The sequence below is a fragment of the Myotis myotis genome, unplaced genomic scaffold (assembly GCF_014108235.1).
Source record: "Myotis myotis isolate mMyoMyo1 unplaced genomic scaffold, mMyoMyo1.p scaffold_m19_p_16, whole genome shotgun sequence".
Lineage (NCBI taxonomy): Eukaryota > Metazoa > Chordata > Mammalia > Chiroptera > Vespertilionidae > Myotis > Myotis myotis.
In genome coordinates this window covers 22,387,181-22,414,373 of record NW_023416320.1, presented here as the reverse complement: position 1 = coordinate 22,414,373, position 27,193 = coordinate 22,387,181, and the positions used below count along the sequence as shown (strand labels likewise).

Genomic DNA, 27,193 nt, shown 5'->3' with positions numbered 1-27,193 from the left:
CTGCTTGGGCAAAAGAAACATCAAGGAAATATTAGTGTAATTAGTGACAATCCAGTTGTCAACGAAAGCAAGCAAGCAAGATCTTCTGTCTGTTGGTCCAGCTGGTATGCAGCTCTTACTGCAGGTAAATGGCCACCGAGAAACTGTCTCTTAGAAAAAAAAGTTTCAAGGGAAGTCTGTTGATCAAAAATATTTCTAAACCAGACAGTAACTGGATCAGACGACAGTTGTCATATGGCTGTAAAATCAGACCTGCAACTTTTCTTGCTATAATAGTTTATTTGAACGAAATCACACAGAGACCAAGTGAAGTAAGTCGAAAGGAATTCAGTAGTTCACTGTCATAGGTCTGAATAGTGCTCACCACTGGGATTTTACAACATGTTTAATGGTAATAATTAAAGCGGTAACACGAGCTATTAGAGAGGAGCAAAAACTTTGGAAGTGGCAGCAATGAGCAAAATGTTTTACTTTGATACATAACAAACTGCCATTTGAAATGTAATTAAATAATAACTGAAACTGGTCATACTGTACGGGACCTTTTATTTTAACCTATCAAAGCACTTTAGAAGATTAATGAATTCTTATAAAATTACTCTAGGTCAGCAAATATTATTACTATTACTTAAAGGAGTTTAAAAATTAAAAATTATGTCAGATTATGGTATTAAAAGGATTTTCTAAAAACACCATTTATTTATATTGAACAAAATGTTGAAGACAAGCCTTTCACTCTTGGTTTCATATATATGTTTAAGCAGCAGGAGGACTTCAGGGCAGAAACTGAACTCCTGGTGGCAAGAAATTAAACAGGCTTTCAATAATCCAGTAGACTATTATTTCAAAGTCTCACACTTATTATTGAATTTCACCAATACGAGGTATTAATTTCATGATATTATACTAAATAAAGCTCCCCTTAGAATCTGAGCAAATGTTTTCAATGCGAGATCACTTTGTTTTAATATTAGTTGTAAGTCATAAATCAAAATACCGGGATGAGGAGGTCAAATGTCGTTTTTAACATTATTATTTTAGCAAATATATAGAAAATATCCACATGCTGAGTCGTATGTATGAATGCTTTTTCTTTTTATTGGCTCCCTGTTCACCCTCCCCAATGTTCCTTTCATAATATTGAACAAATCACTTAGCCTTTCCAAGGGTAACCTCTCGTAGTCTCATTCCACATAAACACAGAAAGGAGGCATATGACTCAAATTGATCCCAATTAGACTAAAGAGAAATACTTTCTTTTTCCATGGTCAAGAGAGAGGTTTTCTTCTTCTTGCAATAAACATTTTTAAAAAGTGTGTTGTGTCCATTGTTACTGGCAGGTATTTTGAGACTGTGGGGTAGTCTATCTGTGGTCAGAACCAAAACATGGCAGAAGACAGAGTCAAGAGAATCATAAAGATATGGAACTGGAGTCTTCATGCTGCTTTGTTTGGAGTATGCTCCCCTCTAGACATTTAGTTATGTGATAGAGTACATCCCCTTCTTGTTTAAAATGATTTTCCCCCACTTATTTGGTAACTCGTAGCCTGAAGCATATTAACTAATGGAATACTTGTTAAATCTAGGCAAACAAAATGTATTTAAAATGATAGTATTACCTTTTTGATACCTTGTTTTAAGGAAAGTTAAGATGCTCTGCGTATACTCTTGTGTTATCCTTATTGTGAAGAGGCTGCGATGCGGAAGTAGCTGTTGCAATTAGCTGCTTTCAACTGTCTCCCAAAGGAGTCTTTTCCACTCAAGTTAAATATTAAGCAAAGTGTTCAGTGTTTTAAGCCAAATGATTCTCTTTGGTCAAATGAATATTTATGGTCTTCTAAAATGTGTAGTAATTGAATCCAGAATTTTGGTTTTGGCCTATTTATATGTTGTTTCTTCTGGCTTTGCTTGCGTCTAGTTTTTGTTTCTTAGACCTGGCTCATTAATTGTGATGGCACCATGTATTTCTTGGGCAGGGGGTGATGGGAAAGTTATTGCCTTTTCCTACTATTCCCACAGAGTAGGAGTTTCTGACCTCCTTCTCATGAGTGAGCAGTGTTCGATAGCAGACTTCAACCTGTTAACTTGTGACTCCCTAAAGCAGAAGGGATTAATCTAATGTTTTAGAAGCTCCAGTAACCATCACATAACACTCTCTCTTTCTCCAGAGAAAAAAAGATCTCTGTGCTCCTTCTAGAAAATAATTAACACAAGAGCTAAAAATACAATCTTGTACTTAAAACTTTTATTGAATACTAGAGGCATGGTGCACAGATTCATGCACCGCCGGGGTCCCTCAGCCTGGCCTGCAACCTCTCACAATCCAGGACCCCTCCGGGGATGTTGGATAGCTAGTTTTGGCCCAATCCCCACAGGCCCGATCCAGACAGGAGGGAGCCCGATCCTGTGTGTTGAGCGCCTGTCCCCTGGTGGTCAGTGCGTGTCATAGCGACCAAACAGTCGCTCGGTCACTTAGGCTTTTATAGAGAGATGGTGCTTCCTTGCTTCCTTTGTTTCTAATAGGTACCTGAGAAGAACTACCCCTGGGTCGTCTGCCATGAATGCAGTCACTTCCCAAGGAGACAGTAGTTAGAAAGGTCAGATTGCTTTCCACCCTTTTCCTTCACACCAGATGCTAAGTTGGTCCTATGGAGGCTGGCTGGGAGCTCTGAGCAGTAATGCTCTATGTCTGTCGAAACACCACTGAGAGCAGAGCAGGCTCAGCTCAGGTCCAAGGCTGTCAGATGTTCAAAGGTACCTTGCCTTCCACAGAGGTCTGGAAGCAGGCAGCAACTGAATAGGAATAAATTGACATTTTAAAAAATTCTCTTGCTCATCTGACTACTGAGTAGGAATAAAGTGACACTTTGAGAAATCCTTGGGCTCCTCTTTGGTGTCTTGACTCCTTCCTTTTATTGCATTGAAGATGCTTCGGTAAGTGTTAGCCAAGCAAGGAGAAGCAGCTCCAGCACTGACTGGTTCGAAGGCATGGAATGGTCCAGTGTGACATTCACTGGGCTGTTTTCCCTGTGGGTAGAGTTACTATGCCCCAAAAGCAGAACTAGGCAGACTGTTTATTTATTTCATTTTGTTCACTCAGGTATGGCAAGCTATCCTTTGCTTCTTGTCCCCATGCAGTACTCACCCATGGGCAGGGCCCACAGCTGGCTTTGGAAGGCCCTCACCATCCTTTCTCTTTTTGCATCTGACTAAATTTGAAATTATTTCCAGCACATATAGAAGGACATTAAAAACTTTAGCTCCTGTGACAGAGATAATGAAAAACATATTGTTGGGAAATGGTAAATTTGTCTTATCCACCAACTGAATATCAACAGTGAAATTAATACCCACAATAACAAACTGCATTTTTGTGGGGACGGGGTGGCAGAAGTACAACTTATAGTTGTGGCCAACCTTTTTTGGGTGAGAGAATATATTCAGCATTCTGCTTTAATCTGTTATTTTAGTTCATTAGATTACTTAATCTGTTCTGCATCCTTTAGGTTTCTTTTGCTCTTATTTTTCTAGGATCTTCAAGAGAGAGTTTAGGTTATTGATCTGAGACTTTCCCTGTTTTATAATGTTTGCATTGAGCTATAAACTTCCCTCTCAGCACTCATGTAGCTGTGTCCCACACATTTTGACATTTTATATTTTCACATTCATTCAGTTCACTGTGTGTGTGTGTGTGTGTGTGTGTGTGTGTGTGTGTGTATTTAAATTTCCTTCAAGACTTCCTCATTGGCCAGTGGGTTACTAGAAGTATGTTGTTTAGTTTCCAAGTACTTGCAATTTTTTTTGTTATCTTTACATTTTGACTTCTATTTTGAATCCATTGTGGTTAGAGAACATAGTTCTGAATGATTTCAATGCTTTTAAATGTGTTGACGTTTGTTGATAGCTCAGGATATGATCTATTTATCCCATGGACATTTAAAAAGAATGTGTAGCCCAGCTGGTGTGGCTCAGTTGTTGAGCATTGATCTATGAACCTGTCGGGGCAAATGCCTGTGTTGTGGGCTCGATCCCCAGTAGGGGTTGTGCAGGAGGCAGCCGATCAATGATTCTCTCTCATCATTGAGGTTTCTATCTCTTTCTCCCTCTCCCCTTCTCTCTGAAATCGATAAAATACATTAAAAAAAGAATGTGTAATCTGTCTTTGGGTAGAATGCTTTATAAATGTTGATTAGATCCTACTGATTGATGTTGTTTACTTCCTTTATATTCTTGTTGATTTTCTTTCTGGTTGTTCTGTGAACTGTTGAGAGAGGGAAATTGATATCTCCAACTATGATTGTGGAATTGTGTATTTGTCCTTCGCATTTTATGAATTTTTCCTCACATAAATTCAATTTTGTTGTTGGGGCATACACATTTAGGATTCCTAGGTGGTTTTGGTAATTGACCATTTTACCATTACAAAGTGTCTTCCTCTGTCTCTGGTGATTTTCTTTGCTCTGAATTCTTCTTTATCTGATACTAATATGTCCATTCCTGCTTTCTTTTGATTAATGTTGGCATGATATCTTTTTTCTATCATTTTACTTTCATTATGCCTTTATCATTATATTTGAAGTGAGTTTCTTTTAGACAGCCTATGGTTAGGTCATTTTTATCCATTCAACCAATAGTTGTGTTTTAATTGGTATATTTAGAATAGTTATATTAATCTAATTATTAATATATTTAGACTAAAATTGCTATTTTGTATTTTTCTCCTATTCTCTCGCATTTTATTTCTGTTTTCTTTTTATTGCATTTTGTGGTTATTGAACATTCTTTAAATTTTCATATTGATTTATCTAGAGTGTTTTTAGTGTAGACCTTTGTAAAACTTCTTAGTGGTTTGCTTGGTATTATATTAGATTTGAATAACTTATTAGTTTACTGTTAAGTCATTTCACCAGTTTCAATGAAGTATAGAAACTTTACTTCAATATGCCCATTAATCAACTGTTTTTTAATAATGTAATTGTTTTAAATATTCTACATATTTTTAGAACCACACTTGGTACTGTTATAATCTTTGCCTTTTTGATATTTTTATTGATTTCAGAGAGGAAGGGAGAGGGAGAGAGAAATAGAAACATCAATGATGAGAGAGAATTATTGATCGGCTGCCTCCTGCATGCCCCCTGCTGGGGATCGAGCCCGCAACCCGGGCATGTGCCCTTGACAGGAATCGAACCAGAGACCCTTCAGTCTGCAGGCTGATGCTCTATCCATTGAGCCAAACCAGCTAGGGCTAATTTTTGCTTTTATAAATTTTTGCTAATTTCATAGAATAGGCAACAGCCAATGAGTCTTACATGGAAAATTTGTTTAAAATTACTTTTTGATATCTAATTAGATTACTGATTATATCACTCCCCTGTTGCAATTATTAAAATCCTTCCAATCATAAGTGATGAACTTCCTTCACAACCTTATATTAAAAAAATGAAATACAATGTTTACAAGATCTAAACATCCTATGGCACAACTAGCTTCACATATAAGTCATTTTTTTTTTCTTATGTATCTGGCTCTTTTCCTGTTTTATTTTCCTCTGTTTCTTTATGTTGATTTTCTTCATTCTCATGTACACAAGATAGCCATGAGTATCTTTATATTTACATACTACCAGCTTAGCAACCGTAGTGAAAATGACTTCTCGTTTTAGTTAACATCTCAAATTTAATTTTTAAATGTACGTTAGGTCACATGCCCATGCTTAAACAATTACCAGAACCAGAAATTTGAGATAAATTAATTGGACATGGCTGTGTTCTTCCTTTAGCCATGACAGTGAATTCAATTAAACCTAAACAAACAGGGCTAAGATTGGAGAATTGAGTTTTCTCCCAGGAAAATCAGGGTCTTATTATCATAAGTATTTTAGGTGGATGCTAAGGAGGCAAAAACAAAATTCACTGTTTTTTTCTCAAAATAAAACATCTTAACCAGTGTCCTATTTCTTACAGGGAAAAAAAATACCTCAATTTATACTCTGTGTCAATTATTCCTTGTGGGATTAATTTCAAAACATTTCCACCTCAACCCCCAAATGGTGGCCACAGTTACCCAAACAAGCCAAAGTCTCTTAAGTCTATTCCTTTGTCTGACATAGTCTCTCTTCACCAACACATACCCAACTGCCACTCTCCATCTGTAGAAACTCACAATACTATTTAAAGATTCAGATTTAAATGTAATATCACTATGAAACATTCCCCAACTCCCATGAAATAATCAGACAGTTCTCACACTTACACAATACTACATAAATAAATCTATTAAAGCATATAGTGTATTCTGATAGTTTCTATGTGATATTTCCCTCACCTGGACTGTGAATTACTTGGGAGTACAGACTGCTGCAACAGTTAACACATCTCTGAAGGCTAGGGTGCTAACTGACGCAGTTTATGTTTGACGATTTAATAATTAAATAAATCAAATGCCGTAATGTCTCAAATTTAGCAGCCCAATCTTGTCTTTCCATGAACAACCTGAATGAAGGATTTCCAAGGAAGTGTTAAGTTCTGGTAATATCAATGAGTCCAGAAACTCTTAGAGGTCTCCCTCAGATAGGATTGCAAAGGAGCGTCATGTTTACCAAGCCATCCTGGCTGCACTAACGTACATGGAATAAAATCAGCAAAGGTCAGCATGAATTATGGCAGGCAAAACAACTATTGTGGATCTGTTTAAAAAGTGTCTGTGATGTTCTGGCTAGTTTTGTTTAAGTACTATTTATAATACTGATGAGAAAAAAACAAAAATGAAACGGGATGCATTTGTGGAGAATTCCTTAAGGGATTCTTTGCATGAGAGAAAACCAGCCAAATTTGTAATTAATGTTTTGGGGTTTTGTTTTTGTTTTTTGTAAACAGAAGCTTGAAGTGTCACCATAGTTATAGCTGGGTATTGATGGGAAAGGAAGCAAAGGGGGAGACATCGCTGAGCATGTTCAGCTGGGAAGCAGAGGCCTGATTGCTTCACCAGGAAGCTACAGCTTGACACCCCAAGAAATTGCAGAATTGTCCCTCCAAGGGATTAAAACCCCTCACTTCTCTCCTCCAGTACTGGATTGTAGGGGTGGGGGGAGCATGGGGAGATAGGGACATGCTCAGTAAAAGTAAAAATGGCACAGGGGAGAGGCCCTTCAATCTAACCTGGGGGCTGACTGGTTATTTTGAAAAAGCTCTGGTTCCTCCCAAGCCTGAGAATACCTAAGTCCAGGTGAGCAAAGCTCTCTCTCTTTTGCTCGTGACCCAGCCTTGTTCCACGCACTCGCCTGTTCTCTCTCCATAGTCATGTGGTCTTGAGCCATGCGGACTCCAAACACGGGCTCCAGGTGGGAGCCTGGATACCACAGCACAGCAATGGATGGCAGCCAGGAGCACAAGCTAAGTCAGCTGAATGCTGGACTGAAAAGCTTTAATATGGCACAGAACCTCTGCACATAGACTCTATTTCTGGCCCTGATTTTCCATGGCAAGATGGACAGAGATGGGACTGAAAGGACAGAACAGGACTGATAGCTGTGTCCTTATCCCCTCTTCCAAGAAAAAGCCGCAGAATGTATCAGTTACTCAGCCTGCCCTTATCTCGGCCAATGGGAAAGCGGGGGAAACTAGCCCAAGGCCAAGGGTATGCTAGCCACCCCCCTGTCTTTGTGTAACCAGACCCTAGCTGCACCTGCCCTTGGGTCACTAGCCCCCAGCCCTCACTCAACCAACCGGAATCGGCCAAATCAGTGGTCAGAGTGTGCCCCCCCCCACCCCAAGCCCTATAAATTCTTTGTTCCCCTGGGACTCAGGGCTCTCTCTCGCATCCAGTAATGGAGGCGGGGGGGGGGGGGGGGGGACCAAGTCCCGGGCTTGAATAAAAGACTCTATGCTTTTGCATTGGACTCGGCTCCCTAGTGGTCTGTCTTGGGGGATCTTGAAATCTGGGCATAACAGAACATTGGGGAACTTCTTTAATTTTGCTTCCTGAATAAATTTTGCCATCAGATCTCATCCTTTCTTGAGGGTCCCTGGAAATGCTTTTCCTCGTGAGACCGCAAGAACCCCACCGCCACCCACAACAGAGGAGTTGTGTAATGCAAGATGAAGCCTTTATAGAAGGGAAAGGACCCAGTTAAACAGATTCAGCTATGGGCCTGGTGAAATATAAAACAACGTGGGCTTTCTTAGTGAGTATCCATGATTTAAGGAATTCTGAGGAGAAAAGACAGAAATCCTGCGGCACCTGAAAATGAACACTGTTGCATTTAACTAGGATGACTTTGGCAAGGCATTTTTTTTTTAAATCCTCACCCAAGGTATTTTTCCATTGGTTTTTAGAGAGAGTGGAAGAGAGAGGGAAAGACAGAAATATCGATGGATGTGAGAGAAACACATCAATTGGTTGCCTCCTGCACGTGCCCTGACCAGGGCCCAGGCTGCAACTGAGGTACATGCCCTTGACCAGAATGGAACGTGGGACCCTTTGGTCTGCAGACTAACACTTTATCCACTGAGCCAAGCTGGCTAGGGCAGCATGGCATTTTGAAAGAGGCTGTCATATCTACTGGAACTAGCTGCATCTGGGTTCTGTAATTTAACATACAAATAGCTATAGCTTATCAGAACCTGAAAAGCCGTCCGAAAGCCTGAGAATAGGTTCATGTGGGTTAAAGGAGGCTTGGGATTGTGCTGGGTACACAATAAGCCCTTGTCAACATTTGCTGGTTTGGACTGAAATGAAACCCAACCTGAATGAGGTCCCTATTTGGTAACAATGGTGAAGATCATGGTTGCCTAGGCAACAATGACTAGAATGCTTGGTATAAAGGTGGGTCTCAACAGTTGACTCACCAGCAGCTGTACAACTGCAGCAGCAGGAGAGGTGAGAGAAACTGAGAGAACCGTAAGCTGAGGTGGATCAGTGGATCGACTGAGTCGTATCCTGACACCGAAGCAGGAAGTGTTTGTTTGTGTATCACCATCATTTTGTAAAAGTCTGATAATTTTCCACTTGTTCGTCAAGATGGAAAACTCAGATTCTGGCGATGAAGGAGATGAATCTGCGGCCCAGCGCAGAAATCAGACAAACCGATTAGCTCGGGATTTTTATCGGTTTGTAAATAACCTGAGTGAAGATGAGTACAAGCTTATGAAGAGTAACAATTTGCTAGGCAATCCAGGCGAAAGTACAGAAGAGGAGTTGCAGAGACGACTTCACCTAGTTAAAGACAAACTACTGGGAAACTCAAATGAAAATACAGGTATACTTTGTTTGTGATGGGATGGATAAGGAACTTCATAACAGTGAGTGTCAACCAGAGATTATACCAGGGGTGGGCAAACTTTTTGACTCGAGGGCCACAATGGGTTCTTAAACTGGACCGGAGGGCTGGAACAAAAGCATGGATGGCGTGTTTGTGTGAACTAATATAAATTCAAAGTAAACATCATTACATAAAAGGGTAAGGTCTTTTTTTTTTAAGTTTTATTCATTTCAAACGGGCCGGATCCAGCCCGCGGGCCGTAGTTTGCCCACGGCTGGATTATATAGAGTGGCACAAATTAATCTAGTGCTAAGTAACTTCTCAACAAACAAACAAACCACAAACCTAGCATTTATTCATTTTTTTGGTGAGAATGTCAAGGTACTTCTCCGCCTCCCCCTCACCCCCATTCACATTTGCGTTGTTTTATTTGTGAAATAGCCTATTGATATTTTCCTTGGTTTTCCACCTCAATGGAAAATTCCTCCTTCTACCTGAATTATTTTTTTTCTATATAGACCAGCGGTTCTCAACCTGTGGGTCGCGACCCCTTTGGGGGTCGAACAACCCTTTCACAGGGGTCGCCTAAGACCATCAGAAAACACATAATTACATATTGTTTTTGTGATTAATCACTATGCTTTAATTATGTTCAATTTATAACAATGAAATTGGGGGTCACCACAACATGAGGAACTGTATTAAAGTGTCGCGGTATTAGGAAGGTTGAGAACCACTGATATAGACATATGACTTCCTCACCAGCAAAAACAAGTATTTCATATCCGAATCAAGTAGTTCTCAACTGGGGGCATTTTACAATACCTAAATATATTTTTGACATCCTGGGGGCAGTGGCTAGGAATGCTGCCCAGCATTCCACAAGGCACAGGATAGCTCCCTAAATGAAGAATTGTATCATGCCAAAATGTCAGTAGTGTTAAGGTTGAGAAGCCCTGCTCTAACCTCAGGGCTGGTGGTTCTCTCCCAGTGTGAAGTAGAGACTTTTACTATGTACTGAAGAGGACACGGAAATAGTTTGGTTCTTGAACATGGTCCTATATGCACTATGCTAGGTTTAGTCTACTCATTTATCTAACCTTCAATTTCATGTCAATTCAAAATCTTGGTAACATTAATAAGTATTCCAATACTTTAAACCTATAAACCTTCTTTATATTTGGGTAATGGCTATAATAGTCTTGTATTTTAAAACAACTTTATATATTATCAAAAGCACTTAAGTCAAAAGCCTAGAAGTAATGTGGACTAGTGAAAATTACCTAATAATGTAAACTGAAGAAAAATAACAAGCACTGTACCTTACCTGGTATTTGTCTTGTTTAATTGCATTAGTAAATTTTGACAGTGGAGTGAAAAAACTGTTGTCACTTGACAGTCCTCTCCCAGGATGTGTATATGATGAACTATTAAAAATAGACCTCCATATTCATTTTTTTTAAAAATATATTTTATTGATTTTTTTTACAGAGAGGAAGGGAGAGGGACAGAGAGCTAGAAACATCGATGAGAGAGAAACATCGATCAGCTGCCTCCTGCACATCTCCCACTGGGGATGTGCCCGTAACCAAGGTACATGCCCCCGACTGGAATCCAACCTGGGACCCTTCAGTCTGCAGGCCGACGCTCCATCCACTGAGCCAAACCAGTCACGGCATTAATAAAACAATTCTCTAAATTTATCTAGGATTATCTCTGTCTTTCAGATAGAATTGAAACTTTCTTGCCTGTACTTGTGAATTTGCAGCGTGGTTTACAAAATATTCATTCTATAAATGTAAAATTTGTTTATAAGATCTGAGTATTTATCACCATTTTAGTTTGTTTTTGAAACAACGTTTCAGAGTGCTAGCCTACGATGGCTCTAATCTTGGTATTTCCTTTCTGAGCTCCCCACTTTTTTGTTAACAGGTGAAGGAGACTCTCCCGATGATGTGTCTAGCAGTGACTCTTTAATAGACTGGCTCATCTCTTTTGAACCAACGGAAAATGTGACAAGTGGGCAAAGAGAACCCCAACCTTGTAGAGAAGTGAGCCAGGTTAATCCTCCCAGTGATTTCAGATTCAGTTCTGGCAGTTCAAGTGTGGAGAGTAAATATGTACCATCTATAAGATTTCCCAGAGGACAAAGCATGGAAAGTGGCCACAATCACCTGGAAAACCCACAAGCTGAACCACGATTTATAAGACCATCTAAATCAGAACAAAGTACACCAAGGCCATCAATAAGAGTCACACCTACTAGAAGTCAGAAAAGGGCAAGAAGCAGAAGCCCAGACCACAGTAGAACCAGAGCAAGAACTGAAAGTGGGTCACCTCCACGTGCACTGGGTCCACTTGCACAAAGACTTCATCAGAGTCACTCATCTCCAACGAGTGGCTCTATTAGAGACCAGCTTAATGCTTTCGAGCAAACTAAAAATGTGCTATGTGGGCAAGGAGAACACCAACCTTGGAGAGAAGTGAGCCAGGCTAATCCACACGGTGATTTCAGATTCAGTTCTGGCCGTGCAAGTGCAGAGAATAAATACGTACCATCTACAAGACTTCCCAGAAGAGAAAATATGGAAAATAGCCACAGTCACGTGGAAAACCCACAAGCTGAACCAAGATTTACAAGACCATCTAAATCGGAACAAAGTACACCAAGGCCATCAATAAAAGTCACACCTACTAGAGGCCAGAAAAGAACAAGAAGCAGAAGCCCAGACCACAGTAGAACCAGAGCAAGAACTGAAAGTGGGTCACCTCCACGTTCATTGGGTCCCCTTTCACAAAGATTCCATCACAGTGCATCATCTCCAACTTTTGAGCAGCCTTTTGTGAGAGAGACTGGGAGATTTTTTAGAACTCGGCACCAAGAAACATCGACACAGCGAACAGCTGCACTTGAATCGCAAAACAGGCATCTTTTTGCAACATCTGGGACAAGGAATGGTGTTCAAGGAGAATCTTCTCCAGACACAACCGGTGACAGTGAATCTTGTGGATTGAGACAGACATATCCAAACATATGCCTCTGTTCTGCAGTAGGACGAGTTCATCCTGTAGCATATTCTGAGAGAGGCAGCATAACTAATAGAACTCAAATAACATCTGAGATACCAAATAGCACTGCCGCTTTAGACAGTGAACAAGGAGAACTTAGGCATATGTTTTCACATTATGAACCAGCAGATATGAGAGCTTATGTTAGTACCATTGGAATTCCCTTTTGTGGAATTTTAAGTACAGGTTTAAGTGATACAATACCTGGTGCAATTCAAAGCACGTTAAGGCAGACAGTGAGAGATTTTAGTGGCTCAAGTAATCCTATGGACAGTGAGAGTGATTTAGAGAGTATTCAGTCAGCGCCAAGTCCATACATGGAAAGGGCAGAGTCACCCTATGGAAGAGAGAGTTCTCATGGTAGGAGTTTTAGTTCCAGCTCAAATTCTAGCTGTGATTCCTATTTACATTCCACATTGACTTCTAGTTCAAACTCCAGTTACACATCCAGTTCCAGTTTCAGTCTGATGTCCAGTTCCAGCTCCAGTCTGATGTCCAGTTCCAGCTCCAGTCTGATGTCCAGTTCCAGCTCCAGTCTGATGTCCAGTTCCAGCTCCAGTCTGATGTCTAGTTCCAGCTCCAGTCTGATATCCAGTTCCAGCTCCAGTCCGATGTCTAGTTCCAGTTCCTTCAGTGATGAAAATTCAGAAATTAGCACCCTGTTCTCTGAAGGCAGTGATGAAAGAAGATTCTCACCATACTCATCAGAAACCTGGGGTGACAGTAGATCTATGACCCCAATAACATCAGATGAAAGTGACTCTTGGGCCTCTCTTGATCAATTTTTATTCGTGAATGATTATGATAACCATCCAACAGGACTCAGCAAAGCAGAGATTGACAACTTGGCTATAAGACCTTTTTCTGAAAATGATACATCGAAAGTCTGTATAATTTGTATTACAGAGTACACAGAAGGCAACAAGCTTCGCATACTACCTTGCTCCCATGAATATCATGTGCACTGTATTGATCGCTGGCTGTCTGACAACTCTACCTGTCCTATTTGTCGCAGGGAAGTAGTAGGTTCTGATTAGAGAGAAAATTTTAATTGAGATCTGAATTCTCAGCTATATAAACTGTTATAATGATGGACAAACAACAGTCACCTGGCTTATACCCACTTTTGGAGTGATGCTTAAATATAACAATCTGAATTTAATTGTGAATCTAAATGAAATATGTACTGAACCACTGGTTCTTGAAGGAATTATTGTACTTTCCCAAATTTCTGTTTGAGAATAAAATAAACTGTATATATTTTTCAAATTATTTATTTACTTGCATATTTTTTATTAAGTAATGGTGTCAAGATCCTTTTTTAAAAATACGTTTTTATTGATTTCAGAGAGAGGAAGCGAGAGAGAGTGAGAGAGATAGAAACATCAATGATGAGAGAGAATCATTGATCAGCTGCCTCCTGCACTCCCCCCTACTGGGGATTGAGCCCTCAACCCCTGCATGTGCCCTGACCTGGAATTGAACCATGAACTCCAGGTTCATAGGCTGATGCTCAACCACTGATCCACACCTTCTGGGCAATATTTTATTTTTCAAATTATAAGAGAAAGTTTATTTAGAAAGTTACAGAGCTAGTAGAAGTGAGCCAGCTGGGCTGCATAGGCTCAGGAAACAAGTTACAGAAGCAATAGAAGGGTTGATGGAGCTTCGGAAAAAGAAAGGCAAAGGCAATGTACCTGGGAAGGGGAAGGGAAAAGTGTAGGTGTGCCCCTAAGGGGGAGAGTACACTGAGAATAAAAGGAAATATTACAAAGTCAAATAATATTGACATAATTGACAGTAAAAATTCATACTATAGCAAGTGACGGAATTTCTAGAAAAAAATTAGCGGATACACTGGGTTGGGTTGATCCTTACTTCATAAGAGAAATGTCTTAATATGACATAATCAACCCACATAGATCCTGGGAGTCTTACCTAGTCATGTAAATTCCAGACATCTATCTATAGCCATGCCCTTATATTGGATATGGATGCAAAGAAACAGGAACTCAGCCACAATAATTTTGCAATTTAGGAATTAATTGGAGTCACGTAAGTCGTGTTACATTCATAGAATGGTGCAAAAAGCTTTGAAAACCTCTTCCTATCTCTCTCTCCTATCTCTCTTTACCACACCTTAATACTACCTTGACTTTTTCTCCCATTCCCCACTACCAATGTATCAATCAGAGTCCTGGCTGAACATTAACAACACACTTGGAAAAAGTGATGGAATAGCATTTAATAAAGAGACTACTTTTTAAAATGTGCAAGGAATGGAGGGAAAGCAAGAAATGATGAAGTACCCTGAGGCTAGCAACTGTGGGAAGCCTGTATTATCACTACTAGGCGTGAGGGGGCATACAGACTGCAACTCAGCATGTGCTGTAATGGTAACAGAAGGCCACCCAACAAGAGCTGTGACCTTAAGTAGACAAATGGCAGCCACTTAGGGGATTCATGGAAGTAAATACTCTTACCTTGCTTTCCTCCTGACTTCTAATCTCCTGTTGGTAGTTCACATTAGCTAAACCCAATCTGAAGACACAGAGCAAGAGAGACTGGTTGATAAAGACTGGTCAGCCTCCTGGAATCACAGATTAGGGTAGAGAAGGATGGTGAGTGTATCTGAAGAGCAAATCAGAGACCACCTACCACAACCAGCATTCCCAACTCTCTTCACACCCAGTCCGTCTATGTTTTCTTGCTGCTTCCTCTTGTTCTTTTTGACTCAGCAGTTTAACAACCCTCTTAAATACTCCTACCTTGTATGATAGAAAGGACAAGTACATTTTATCTTTAGAAGTGATGAGGTGAGAAACCCTTAGAACTCAATTCTCTTAAACATTGGTTTGCACTTTGGTTTGCTGTGCTTGTTAACAACTAAAGAAAAAGGGCAGTATAGGTATTTCTTTTAAAAAAAATACATTTTTATTGATTTCAGAGAGGAAAGGAGATGGAGAGAGAGATAAAAACATCAATGATGAGAAAGAATCATGGATGGGCTGCCTCCTGCACGCCCCCCCACTGGGGATCAAGCCCTCAACCCAGGCATGTGCCCTAGGCCGGAACTGAACCTGGCTCTTTCAGTCTGAAGGCCAACGCTCTATCCACTGAGCCAAACCAGCTAGGGCAATATAGGTATTTCTTTAATTTTTGCCACATGAGTATATTTAAGTTTCAATATGTTTTTATATATAAGTTTAGTTCATATGATTATTTTAAGATAGATTCTTATTTCTTATAAAGGGTTTTATGGTTTATACATGCCTCTTAATCTTTGTGCGAATGATCCCAAAGCACTTAGTTGCTGTTGGAGCCTCCTGAGTTGCAATCTGAAAGTCTTAAAAATAAAGCCCGAATTAAAACATGTCTACTAACTCAGTGTTAATTGTCCCCAGTAAAAATAAAAGTATCACCCCAAATCATTACTTAAAATCAAATTTCAGAGTAGGCTTCCTTTCCAATCCAAACATAGTTAAGGGTTTTTCTCATAATGCAGCCAAAAAACTCCCTTTTTTTTGGAGGGGGGGTGGGCAGGGAAGGGTATATTGGCCAGTCCAGAATATTTTACTTAAAAATTTCAATCCTGGTTTAGTTGAGAATACATTATATTAAGACCTACAGTAATAATCATAATAGTCATAAATTGTGTGCAGTATGAAACCTATGTAAGTGTGGATAGTGTTAAGCATAAACCTGCTCTAAAAATTTAATCAGAATAATCTCTGACCTTTATTTCCTATATGAATTGCTAGTAGCCACAGTAATTGCACAGAACTATAAAACATAATGGGAAGCGGAGGTGAAGTTTTTTTTTTTAATATATTTTTTTATTGATTAAGATATTACATATGTGTCCTTGTCCCCACGTTACCCTCTACCCCCCACCCCCCCACCCCCGCTCATGCCCTCACCCCCCCGTTGTCCATGTCCATTGATTAGGCCTATATGCTTGCATATAAGTCCTTTGGTTGATCTTTCCCCCTTACCCCCACCCTCCCCTACCTTCCCTCCAAGTCCCGACAGTCCAATCAATGCCTCTCCGTCTCTGGATCAGTCCTTGTTCATCAGCTTATGTTGTTCATTATATTCCACAAATGAGTGAGATCCTGTGGTATTTATCCGCTCTCCAGTTCCATCCATGCTGTGGCAAATGGTAAGAGTTCCTTTTTCTTCTTCCTCTTCTTAAAGAATACCTTTCAGCATTTCATATAATGCTGGTTTGGTGGTGATGAACTCCTTTAGCTTTTTCTTATCCGTGAAGCTCTTTATCTGACCTTCTATTCTGAATGATAGCTTTGCTGGATAAAGTAATCTTGGTTGCAGGTTCTTGCTATTCATCACTTTGAATATGTCTTGCCAGTCTCTTCTGGCCTGCATGGTTTCTGTTGAGAAATCAGCTGACAGTCGTATGGGTACTCCCTTGTAGGTAACTGACTGTCTTTCTCTTGCTGCTTTTAAGATTCTCTCTTTATCTTTTGCTCTTGGCATTTTAATTATGATGTGTCTTGGTGTGGTCCTCCTTGGATTCCTTTTGTTTGGGGTTCTCTGCGCTTCCTGGACTTGTAAGTCCATTTCTTTCACCAGGTAGGGGAAGTTTTCTGTCATTATTTCTTCAAAAAGGTTTTCAATATCTTGCCCTCTCTCTCCTTCTGGTACCCCTATAATTCTGAGGTTGGTACGCTTGAAGTTGTCCCAGAGGTTCCTTACACTATCTTCATATTTTTGGAATCTCTTTTCTTTTTTCTTTTTCGGTTGGGTATTTTTTGTTTCTTTGTATTTCAAATCTTTGACTTGATTCTTGGGATCCTCTTTTCTGCTGCTGGATCTCTGTAAATTATTCTTTATTTCAGTCAGTGTATGCTTAATTTCTAGTTGGTCCTTTTTCATGTCCTCCATGGTCTCCCTATACTTATTGAGGGATTCATTAAATTTATCGGCGGTTTCCATAAAATTCTTGAAAAACCTTATAACCGTGGCCTTAAACTCTATATCCAATCGTTTGCTTTCCTCCATTTCTGCCATTTGTGACCTGTTTCTTTGTCTCCGCATTTTGGCAGCTTCCCTGTGTTGATAGAGTGGCCCTGTGCGCCAGGTGTCCTGTAGGGCCCAGTAGCTCAGCCTCCCCAGTTACCTGGGGTGGACACTCTTGGTGCACTCTTGGTGCCTTGGTTGTTGTAGAATCACTGGGAGGAATTGACCTCCAGGCCAATTGGCTGTGAGAATCAGCTGTGTCTAAAGTGGGAGAACTTCTGTGCTGAAGACACCCTTCTGGGGCAAGACTTGCTTCAGTGGGGCTTTGGTGCTCACTGAGTCTGCTCCCTGAGTGCGTCCCTTATGGATCTGAGGAGTAGCAGTCTGGATGGACCCCCTCTGACCACTGGGTACAGTGGCTCCTGGATCTAAGGAGGTGCTAATTCAGCCTCTGCCTGAGGCCACACAGCAGGAGCCACGAAGAGGCTCAGCTGTGAAGCAATGCAAGCCGCTGCGGGGCCTTGGGCCTTCTCTTGGAAGTTCCGGGTCTGCCTGGCTGGGCTGCAGTTAGGTACATTCACATGCAAAAGCCTCTGCCGCAGCCTGGGTGGGGCGGGGTCTCAGGGAGTCAGAGGGCGGAGAAAGCGGCCATGGCCGATTCTCCACCCGGAGTCGCGCGTCTCAGTGTTCCGGTAACGGCTGCAAGCACCTCTGAGGGAAAGCCGCCCTCAAGTTCGCTCGCTGCTGGACAGACCAGCCTCTCCCCGTATGAGTCCTGGGTCCCCAGAGACTTCCCGGAACCGGAGTTCAGAGCAGTCAGGAGCTTGTGACTCAAAAAGTCAGCCGCGTCCTCAGGTGCTACCCCCTTTCCTCGCGCGCGCGCCGCCGTACCTCTGCACTTCACCTCCGCAGCGCCTCTGGCTCTCAGCGTGCTTTTCTTTCCTTCTAGTTGTGGAATTTACACTCAGCCAGCCTTCCTGTTGTTCTGGATGATGTTTGCTCAGTCCTTTGCGGTAATTTTCAATTGTTGTGTGAGGCGATAATTTCCCGGTGTTTACCTATGCCGCCATCTTAGTTGCTCCGGAGGTGAAGTTTTTAATGTGTCTTTGAACTAGCATATTTTTCACTCAGAAGATACTTGCATGGCCAGAAATGTAGAGTTAGATCAAGCCTCTAAAGTTTCACATTAAATTACAAAAGTTGTGTGAATATTCTGTTTTTTTTAATTAAGTATTTCTCATACCAGGTCTACTTCATTTAAGGTAAGTAAAATAATTATAACAGTAGTTGGCTTTCTTGCTATCCTAATTTTTTGCTTTAACCCTAAAACATTTAGGAAACTCAAAAGAAGGAAAGTCTACTGTAATTACCCACATTTTTGTTTATTGTGCTCTTTCTTCCTTAATGATATTCCAGGTTCTTTCTTTTATTGTTCCTTTTCCTTTTAGAGAACTACTTTTAGTCATTCTTTTGGGGTAGGACTGCTAGTAACAATTCTCTTAGTTTTTCTTTATTAAAAAATGTTTTGATTTCCTTTTATTCCTTAATAATATTTTGGTTGAATACAGGTTTCTAGGTTGAGCGTTCTTTTTTTTTTTTAGCAGTTGAAAAATATTATGCAACTGCCTTCTGGTCTTTGTTTTCTATTGAGAAATCCATTTTAGTTCCAATTGTTTTTCCCTTATAAAGTAGGGCCTTGTCTCTTGCTGCTTTCAAGATGTTTTCTTTGGCTTTTAGAAGTTTCACTCTGATATAACTTGGTGTGCATTTCTTTGGATGTATCCTATTTGGAGTTTGCTCAAGCTTCTTGAATCTGTAGGCTATGACTTTCCCCTAATATTAAGGAAGTTTTCAGGCGCTATTTCTTTAATAACTTTTAACCCCTGCTCCCTTTCTTTTCTCTTTCTAAGACTTCTATGATAGGATTGTTATATTTTATTTACTTACTTACTTACTTACTTATCCTCACTTGAGAACATGTTTTTCTTGATTTTAGAGAGAGAAGAAATGGGGGGGGGGGTGGAGAGAGAGAGAGAGAGAGAGAGAGAGAGAGAGAGAGACATCAATGTGATAAACATCAATCGTTGCCTGCTGTACTCACCCTGGGGATCAAACTGGCAACCTAGGTATATGCCCTGACCCAGAATCAAACCCACAACCTTTAGGTGCACGGATGATGCTTCAATCAATTGAGCCACTAGGATAGGGCAGGACTGTTATTTTTTTTTTCTTATAGTTCCACAGTTCCCCAAGGCTCTGTTCATTTTTTTGTTTTTGTTTCAGTCCACTTGTTTATTTTTATTCTGGAAAAATAACACAAACTTTAACATTTAAACCCCTTTTATTTTTTTATTTATTTTTTTAAAAGATATATTTTATTGATTTTTTACAGAGAGGAAGGGAGAGGGATAGAGAGTTAGAAACATTGATATGCCCTAGCTGGTTTGGCTCAGTGGATAGATCGACGGCCTATAGACTGAAGAAACATTGATGAGAGAGAAACATCGATCAGCTGCCTCCTGCACACTCCCCACTGGGGATGTGCCTGCATCCAAGGTACATGCCTTTGACCGGAATCGAACCCAGGACCCTTGAGTCCGCAGGCCAACGCTCTATCCACTAAGCCAAACCAGTCAGGTTAAACCCCTTTTAAATGTACAGTTCAGTGTTATTGTGTCCACATTATTGGTACAACCATTACTATTTTTCCACCATCCCAAATTGAAACTCTCCACTTATTAAATAATAACTCCTTATTCCTCCCTCTTCCCACCTCCTGGTAACCATTATTCTACTTTCCTGATAAATTTGACTATTCTAGGTACTTAATGTAAATAAAATCCTATAATAATTGTTTTTGCATCTGACATTTCATTTAGCATGTTTTTAAAATTCATTTGTGTTGTAGCATGTATCAGACTTTCATTTCTTCTTAAGGCTGAATAATATTCAATTTTATGTATATGCCACATTTTGTTTATTAATTTATCTGTTGAATAGTTTTCAACTTTTGGCTATTTTGAGTAATGCTGCTATGAATACTGGTGTACAAATATTTGTTTATGTCCCTGCTTTCAATACTTTTGGGTATATACCTAGACGTGGAATTGCTGGATCATTTGGTAATTATTTTTAAAAAAATATATATATTTCTTTATTGATTTCAGAGAGGAAGGGAGAGGGAGAAATAGAAACATCAATGATGAGAATCATTGATTGGCTGCCTCCTGTACGCCCCCTACTGGGGATCGAGCCTGCAACCCAGGTATGTGCCCTTGGCCGGAATCGAACCTGGGACCCTTCAGTCCACAGGCTGACACTCTATCCACTGAGCCAAGCTGGCTAGGGTGCATTTGGTAATTCTATGTTTAATTTTTTAAAGAACTGTCATACTCTTTCTCACAGTGGCTGTACCATTTTATATTCTGTTCATCTGTGGACAGATTGGGTAATTTCTATGTTGCATCTCCAGTCATTGATTTTTTTTCTTCTGTCCTTTCCATTCTGCTGTTAAGCCCATCAGGTTTTTAGTTTTAGTTTTAGTTATTGTATTTTTTAAGTTCTAAATTTCCATTTGGTTCCTATTTATATCTTTTATATCTTGGCTGAGACTTTCAATTTCTTTGTTGAAACATTTTTTAAAAAATATATTTTATTGATTTTTTTTTTTTTTTTTTTTTTTTTTACAGAGAGGAAGGGAGAGGGATAGAGAGTTAGAAACATCAATAAGAGAGAAACATCGATTAGCTGCCTCCTGCACACTCCCTACTTGGGATATGCCCGCAACCAAGTTACATGCCCTTGACCGGAATCGAACCTGGGACCCTTGAGTCTGCAGGCCAAAGCTCTATCCACTGAGCCAAACCAGTTAAGGCTTTGCTGAAACATTTTAAGTGTGCTTATAATTGGTAGTTGAGATATTGTATGATAGCTGCTTCAAAATCTTTTCAGATAATCCTAACATCTCTGTCATGTCAGTGTTGGCATCTATTGATTGCCTTTCTTCATTCAGTTTGAAACCTTTCTGGTTCTTGATGAGATGATGACTTTTCAATTGAAGCATCGATGTTTGCATATTTTGTTATGGCACTCTGGATCTCAAGGCCGCCTGTTTTAGTTGGCTTTCTCTGACATAGCTCTGGCAGTGGAAGGAGGGAGTCCTTCCTTTTACTGCCCCATGAGGGTACAAGTAGAAGTTCCATGTTCAGCCTTCACTGACTCTCTCAGGAGTGGGAACAGTTCTTGGTCACTGGTGGGGGATGGAAGTTCCAGCTCCAGCTAGGCTTCCAGTGATACCTCCTGGATGAAAGGGGTAGGATTGCCTTATTACTGCTTTCCAGGATTCCTTCATGGGGTTGCTGGTCTCCTTACTGCTGTGGGGGATGGAGTGGCTGCCTCATTATTGTCTGATAAGGGTTAAAGGTCAAATTCTATACATCATTGCCACTGACAGTGTGCAGTTATCGGAGGCTTTTTGTGTTGTGTTTTGTTTTGTTTTATTTGTACCTGTTGGTGTTTCCAGGTCACTGGACTTCAGCTCCAAGCATGGAACATACGTGGTAATCACACCTCTCTTGTTCTTTGGGTCCCAGTGTCCCTAGCCAGTCTTCCTCCTTCTTCCCACCTTGCAAAGTCTTCTCATTTTTGTTCTACCAATAATGCCCAGGGGTTTCGATGCACTTATTAGGAGAAGTAGGGAAAAACATTTTTACATCTTCTCAGAAGAAGTCTGAATTTTGAATACATTTTAAGATGGAGCCTAGAGGAGTAACTGATGGATCAGGGGGTGGGGTGAGAGGGAAACAGAGGAGTCAAGGGTTTTGGTCTTATTAACTAGAAGAACAGAGCTGTCATCAAATGAGATGCGGAAGACTATGTGAAGAACAATTTTTTTTTTTTTTTTTTGCGGGGGAGGGAAGTTGGAGCTCAATTTTGCAAAGGTTAAGTTGGAGGTACCTGTTGGACATTTAAGTGGAGATGTTGAATAGGCAGACAGGTAGACATGCTGGTGTGGAGTTCAGTAGAGAGGTCTGGGAAAATATAAATTTTGGATTCATCAGTATAATGCATAAAGTTTAGAGGTTTGAGAGTGGATGAGGTCACCATGACAGGGAGTAGAGATAAGGGAACAAAGATGTAGAAGAATGGAACTCTGGTGCAGTTTCTTCAATATTAAAAAGTTGGGGAAGGGTAGAAAAATCATCAATGGTGACAGAAGAAAGGAATAGCCAGTGAGATAGGAAGCAAACCAGAAATCCAAATGAAGGAAGTGATATTACTTCTATATTGACTTCCTATTTCAAATTCTACTTCATGTGTCTCTCCCTTCCTCTCTTTGTACAGATGCTCCTAGATTTATGAGGTTAGGTCCCTATAAACCCATTATAAGTTGAAAATATCTAAGCTGAAAATACATTTAATACACCTAAACTAATATCATAGCTTATCCTAGCCTACCATAAACATGCTCAGAACACAATATGCATAAGACGGTGGCAACACAGTATACTGATGATTACTTACCATCTAGATCTCAATTTGACTTGGGAGCTGTCAATATCATACCACATATTGCTAGCCTGAAAAAAGATCAAAATTCAAAATTTGAAGTATTAATTGCTTTATTAATTAATTTGAAGTATGGTTTTTACTAAATGGTTTTGCACCATTATAAAGTAAAAGATATCTTAAGTCAAACCATTGTAAATTGGGGGTGTCTGTATTTGTATCTCTTGGCTGTGGGCTGTTTCATGCACAGGGGGCCACATGCACTGTTTTGGGTCAGGTTGAAAGAACCCATGCAGTGTGATTAGCACACATGTCTGGAAAATCTTAGTGGGATATTTCCAAGGCTAAAATATTACAAAGGAATTTAAAACTTTACTTACCAGTTTTATTGTGACTAGTAATATTGGTATTGTAATTTTGAAATGAAACCATATATATAGTAGGATAAAGCAATTAGTAAATGTATTATTATTTGTAAGTAACCTGGATGCTTTCTGGTGCTCATCGTTCCAGCTAGCCAATGACAGGCACAAACTTCTAGATCTGGTTCTTCCATGAGGGATTTTCTTCTTCTCTTTTCTTTTTATTTTTCTCTTACTGATTTCTAGTGTAATTCTACTACAATCAACCTTCAATAGTTCTAAACTTGTGGAGACTCTCTCTGTGGCCCAGGTTGTGGTCTGTTTTGATAAATATCTCATGTGTACTTGAAAATAATGGATACAACTTTTTATGTTGTATCATTAGGAATTTTTCAGGTGTAACTGTTTCTGTTCACAGATTGTAATATGAAACCAGACCCTCACAACAAAAATCTCAGGGCAGGAAATACCCTTCATTGGTGTAACCACTTCATCAGTTCTGCCTAGATATTTATTTAATAAGTAAACATTTCCAACATAAGGACTAGGCAAAATGTATTTGGAAGCAGAGAAAGTTATAAATTCCTTATCTAAGATGATTTTCTAAAGCTGTCAAGTATTCCTTTAGATACTTGAGACTTGGCGCTAGCCAGTTTGGCTCAGTGGATAGAGCATCAGTCTGCGGAACTATGGGTCCCTGGTTCAATTCTGGTCAAGGGCACATACCTCTGTTGCAGGCTCCTCACAATCAATCGATGAGTTTCTTTTACATCGATATTTCTGTCTTCCACTCTCTCTAAAATCAATGGAAAAATATCCATGGGTGAGGATTAACTAAATAAATAAAAATAAATATTTTAGATGTGTATTTCACACAAGTCAGTGTTATTTTTACAGAATATATTCGGCATCATACTTCAACACTTTGCATAAAATAACTTCTTGGTCCTTATGTAATCTTACGTGAAACTAATATCAGCAAAGGGCTATTCTGGTAATTCTGAAAAAAGAATTTCTGTATAATCTAAGTCAGCCGTGGGCAAACTATGGCCCGCGGGCCGGATCCGGCCCGTTTGAAATGAATAAAACTAAAAAAAAAAAAAAAAACCGTACCCTTTTATGTAATGATGTTTACTTTGAATTTATATTAGTTCACACAAACACTCCATCCATGCTTTTGTTCCGGCCCTCCGGTCCAGTTTAAGAACCCATTGTGGCCCTCGAGTCAAAAAGTTTGCCCACCCCTGAATTCTAAGTGGTTAGAGACAGTTATCTAAAATTACATAAGACAAAATGCAATACTGCTCACCAGTAATGAACAGAATAAGGTTGGATAATTCACGTCTGTTTCCTAATGTGTGTAATGGGAGTTAGTGAAACTCTTCATAGTTTGCAAGATTGGGAATTGGGATTAATAAAAAAATTAGAAGTGAAAGCATTTTTACACATGAGACATCATGTAAGTGTGAATTACAATGCTATTATCAATAGCCTAATAGAGACTGACTAAACATAAAGTGGAAACATTTTATTTTTTTCTCCAAAATAAAAAGATTAAAAGGGCAAATATTCAATATCGTTGCTCTCAAACTCTTTGCACACTATAAGTTAATAAGACTAATGTTTTAAACATTAGTTTTTCACCTTTACACATTTTTCAATATCTATTTCAGTGGATGTTTTATAATGTGCATAATACATCAATACAGTAGCACATAAATAAGTTGTGTTAATTTCTTAGGGCGGCTGTAACAAAGTACCACAAACTGCATAGCTTAAAACAGCAGAAATGTGTGGTCTCACAGTCTGAAGTTGGGGTGTCCTCAGGGCCATGCTCTCCCTGAAGGCAATAAGGGAGAATCTGTTCCATGCCTTCCTTCCATGCCTTTCTCTTTGTTTCCGGTGTTCCCGGCAATCCTTGGGCTCCTTGGCTTCTAGACACATCACTCCAATCTCTGCCGCGTTTGTCACAAAGTCTTTCTTTTAAAAAGTCCACTTCAAGCATTTTATGGGGGGGGGAGGGGGGGGGAGCCTCAAACACACAATGCGCATGCGCAAAGGATTCCGTTAGGGAAGGAGTTGAAGGGAGGCGGGGCCCTAGTCTAGCCTTTCCTCCCCGCTCCGCCCCTCGGACGGCGCACTGCGTATGACGTCACGTGAAGCTCGTACTTCCGCTTCCGATCACTCACGTTTCTCTTTCTTCCTGTCCCGCTGGAAAGATGGCGTCCCGCAAGGAAGGCACCGGCCCGGCCACCGCTTCTTCCACCTCCGCCAGCGGTGCGGCCGGGAAAGGCAAGGGCAAAGGCGGGGCCGGAGATTCGGCCGTGAAGCAGGTGCAGATAGACGGCCTGGTGAGTGGGGTGCCGTCTTCCCGGGCCCCCGCGGGGAGCGCAGTTCCCAGCCGGGTGCCGCCCGGCGCGCTTGCCGGCTGCCTCCCCTCTGGGCCACGTGAGGCTGGGCCAAGGTTTTCCCTGAAAATCCTCCTCTTTCGTCTCCGCTTTTTGTTCGGGAGGCGCTGCAGCTTTCTCCGCCATCTGACGGGGGAATTGAGGGCTGAGAAAGGGGACCGAGGCTCGGGGCGTGTGTGACAGGTCCCGGGGGCCTTGTTTTGAGGTGCTTGGGAGAGAGGACTTGGAGACAAACTCTTCTGGGCGACAGGTAGGTAGGTGACCCCTGGGTGTCAAGAAGGAGCTAGGACTCGGGGGCTATGGGAAGGGGAGAGCAGGGTAAACTTGGCTTCCGTCTGCTTTTTATACTTTTATTAAAAGTGTGTGAAAGTCCAGATCTTGTTAACTGCCTTTCTGAAATGTTTTCAGTGGCTTTGCAATGAGCTCAAGGCCCACCAAGATGTCCTTGCTTTTGTGTTTAGGTTTAATTCCTAGTATTTCCAAACTTCCTAGGAACTACATTCTAGCCACACAGAACTATTTGGTAAGCCTGATGTTGAATAGTATTTGTTCCTGACATCTTGATAGTGACCAATTGTTTTTCTTATATTCTTGAACCTTTTCTTTCCTACCTTTGGTCTTATTTATCAATTCCTCTGTTTCTTTAATATTACCTTTCCCTTCCTGTCTTAACATTTTCAAGACATTCCCATAGTAAAATGTTCAGCTCTGTCTCTTAGCATTCTGTGTTCCCTTCTCAACCCCCATATTTTTCCTCTTGAAGTCAGTGGTTAAAAATTGTCTATAGTAGCAGTCTTCCACTTTTCTTTAAGCCACTGCTTTTAGAATCTGCCACCACCAATTTCCTATGTCTTTAAAAATATAATTGATAACATTAGCAAAGAAGTGTAAAAAGAAAATCAAAATGTCATACATGCAAAGTAGTGTCTATAATACATCTATAAAAACAAAAGCCTAATATGCTAATTAGACTGGACATCCTTCCCAACGACCTTTCAGACGAAGCTGGGACTGCGAGGGAGCCTGGGTCTGGGGTGCCAGAGGGAAGCTGGTGCCGGCAGCCGGGGGAAGGAAGGCCTACTCCTGCACGAATTTTGTGCATGGGGCCTCTAGTGATTTGAATAATCACAAAATACATATCCAGTCACCTGCTATTCAGCTTCAGAAACAGAACATTACAAATATCTTTGAAGCCCCTTTCCATTTCATCCTTTTCTCCTATCCCTTCTCCTCACCCTATTATCACTATTGTGATCTTTGATTCAGTAATTTTTTTTAGTAGCTTCACAACACAAGTATTCCTAAACAGTTTGTTTAGTTTTGCCTGTTTATATTAATACATATGAGTGAATTAAATCATAGTATGTTTTCCTATGTCATATATATATATCTGTGTGTGTGTGTATATACGTATATATACGTATATACACACACACAGTCACACCATGACTGAGATTAGTCCATTCTAGAGTGAGTAATTGTAATTCATGCATTTTCATTGCTATACAGCATTTCATTGTATGGCTATAACATAAATTTCTTTATCTGACTGTTAATGGACAACTACATGGCTTTTTTCCTTGTGTGAAATGGTATCTCCCAAT

General features: G+C 40.3%; 2 protein-coding genes and 1 long non-coding RNA gene across 4 annotated transcripts in view; 2 read left to right on the top strand and 1 right to left on the bottom strand.

The window, feature by feature from the left end:
- The first annotated feature begins 9,021 nt into the window (after window positions 1–9,021).
- LOC118670791 (E3 ubiquitin-protein ligase RLIM-like) lies at window positions 9,022–13,368 on the top strand. Its single transcript, XM_036338183.1, has 3 exons — window positions 9,022–9,259; window positions 11,195–11,274; window positions 11,695–13,368. Exons 1-3 carry the CDS (start codon window positions 9,022–9,024, stop codon window positions 13,366–13,368), a joined length of 1,992 nt encoding a protein of 663 aa, XP_036194076.1.
- Window positions 13,369–15,602: 2,234 nt separating this feature from the next.
- Window positions 15,603–24,183, bottom strand: LOC118670505. The gene is made up of 4 exons (XR_004972360.1): window positions 23,908–24,183; window positions 22,835–22,890; window positions 22,268–22,341; window positions 15,603–15,677 (listed from the first exon to the last, which is right to left on the bottom strand). It is a non-coding gene; the product is annotated as an uncharacterized LOC118670505 (long non-coding RNA).
- Window positions 24,184–25,363: 1,180 nt separating this feature from the next.
- EIF3H (eukaryotic translation initiation factor 3 subunit H) overlaps window positions 25,364–27,193 on the top strand; it is an 87,739-nt gene continuing 85,909 nt past the window's right edge. For both annotated transcript variants that reach the window (XM_036338109.1, XM_036338108.1), the window contains exon 1: window positions 25,364–25,532. In XM_036338109.1, coding sequence (XP_036194002.1) covers window positions 25,401–25,532 — 132 coding nt within the window. In that variant the 5' untranslated portion in view covers window positions 25,364–25,400. The remainder of the gene's footprint in view (window positions 25,533–27,193) is intronic.

Bases quoted from the DNA above. Each gene is read 5' to 3' on its own strand.
- LOC118670791 (XM_036338183.1), top strand. From the start codon at position 9,022: ATGGAAAACTCAGATTCTGGCGATGAAGGAGATGAATCTGCGGCCCAG. The intron at 9,260-11,194 runs GTATACTTTGTT...TTTTGTTAACAG, and splicing joins AAACTCAAATGAAAATACAG to GTGAAGGAGACTCTCCCGAT. The intron at 11,275-11,694 runs GTGACAAGTGGG...AATGCTTTCGAG, and splicing joins CTTTTGAACCAACGGAAAAT to CAAACTAAAAATGTGCTATG.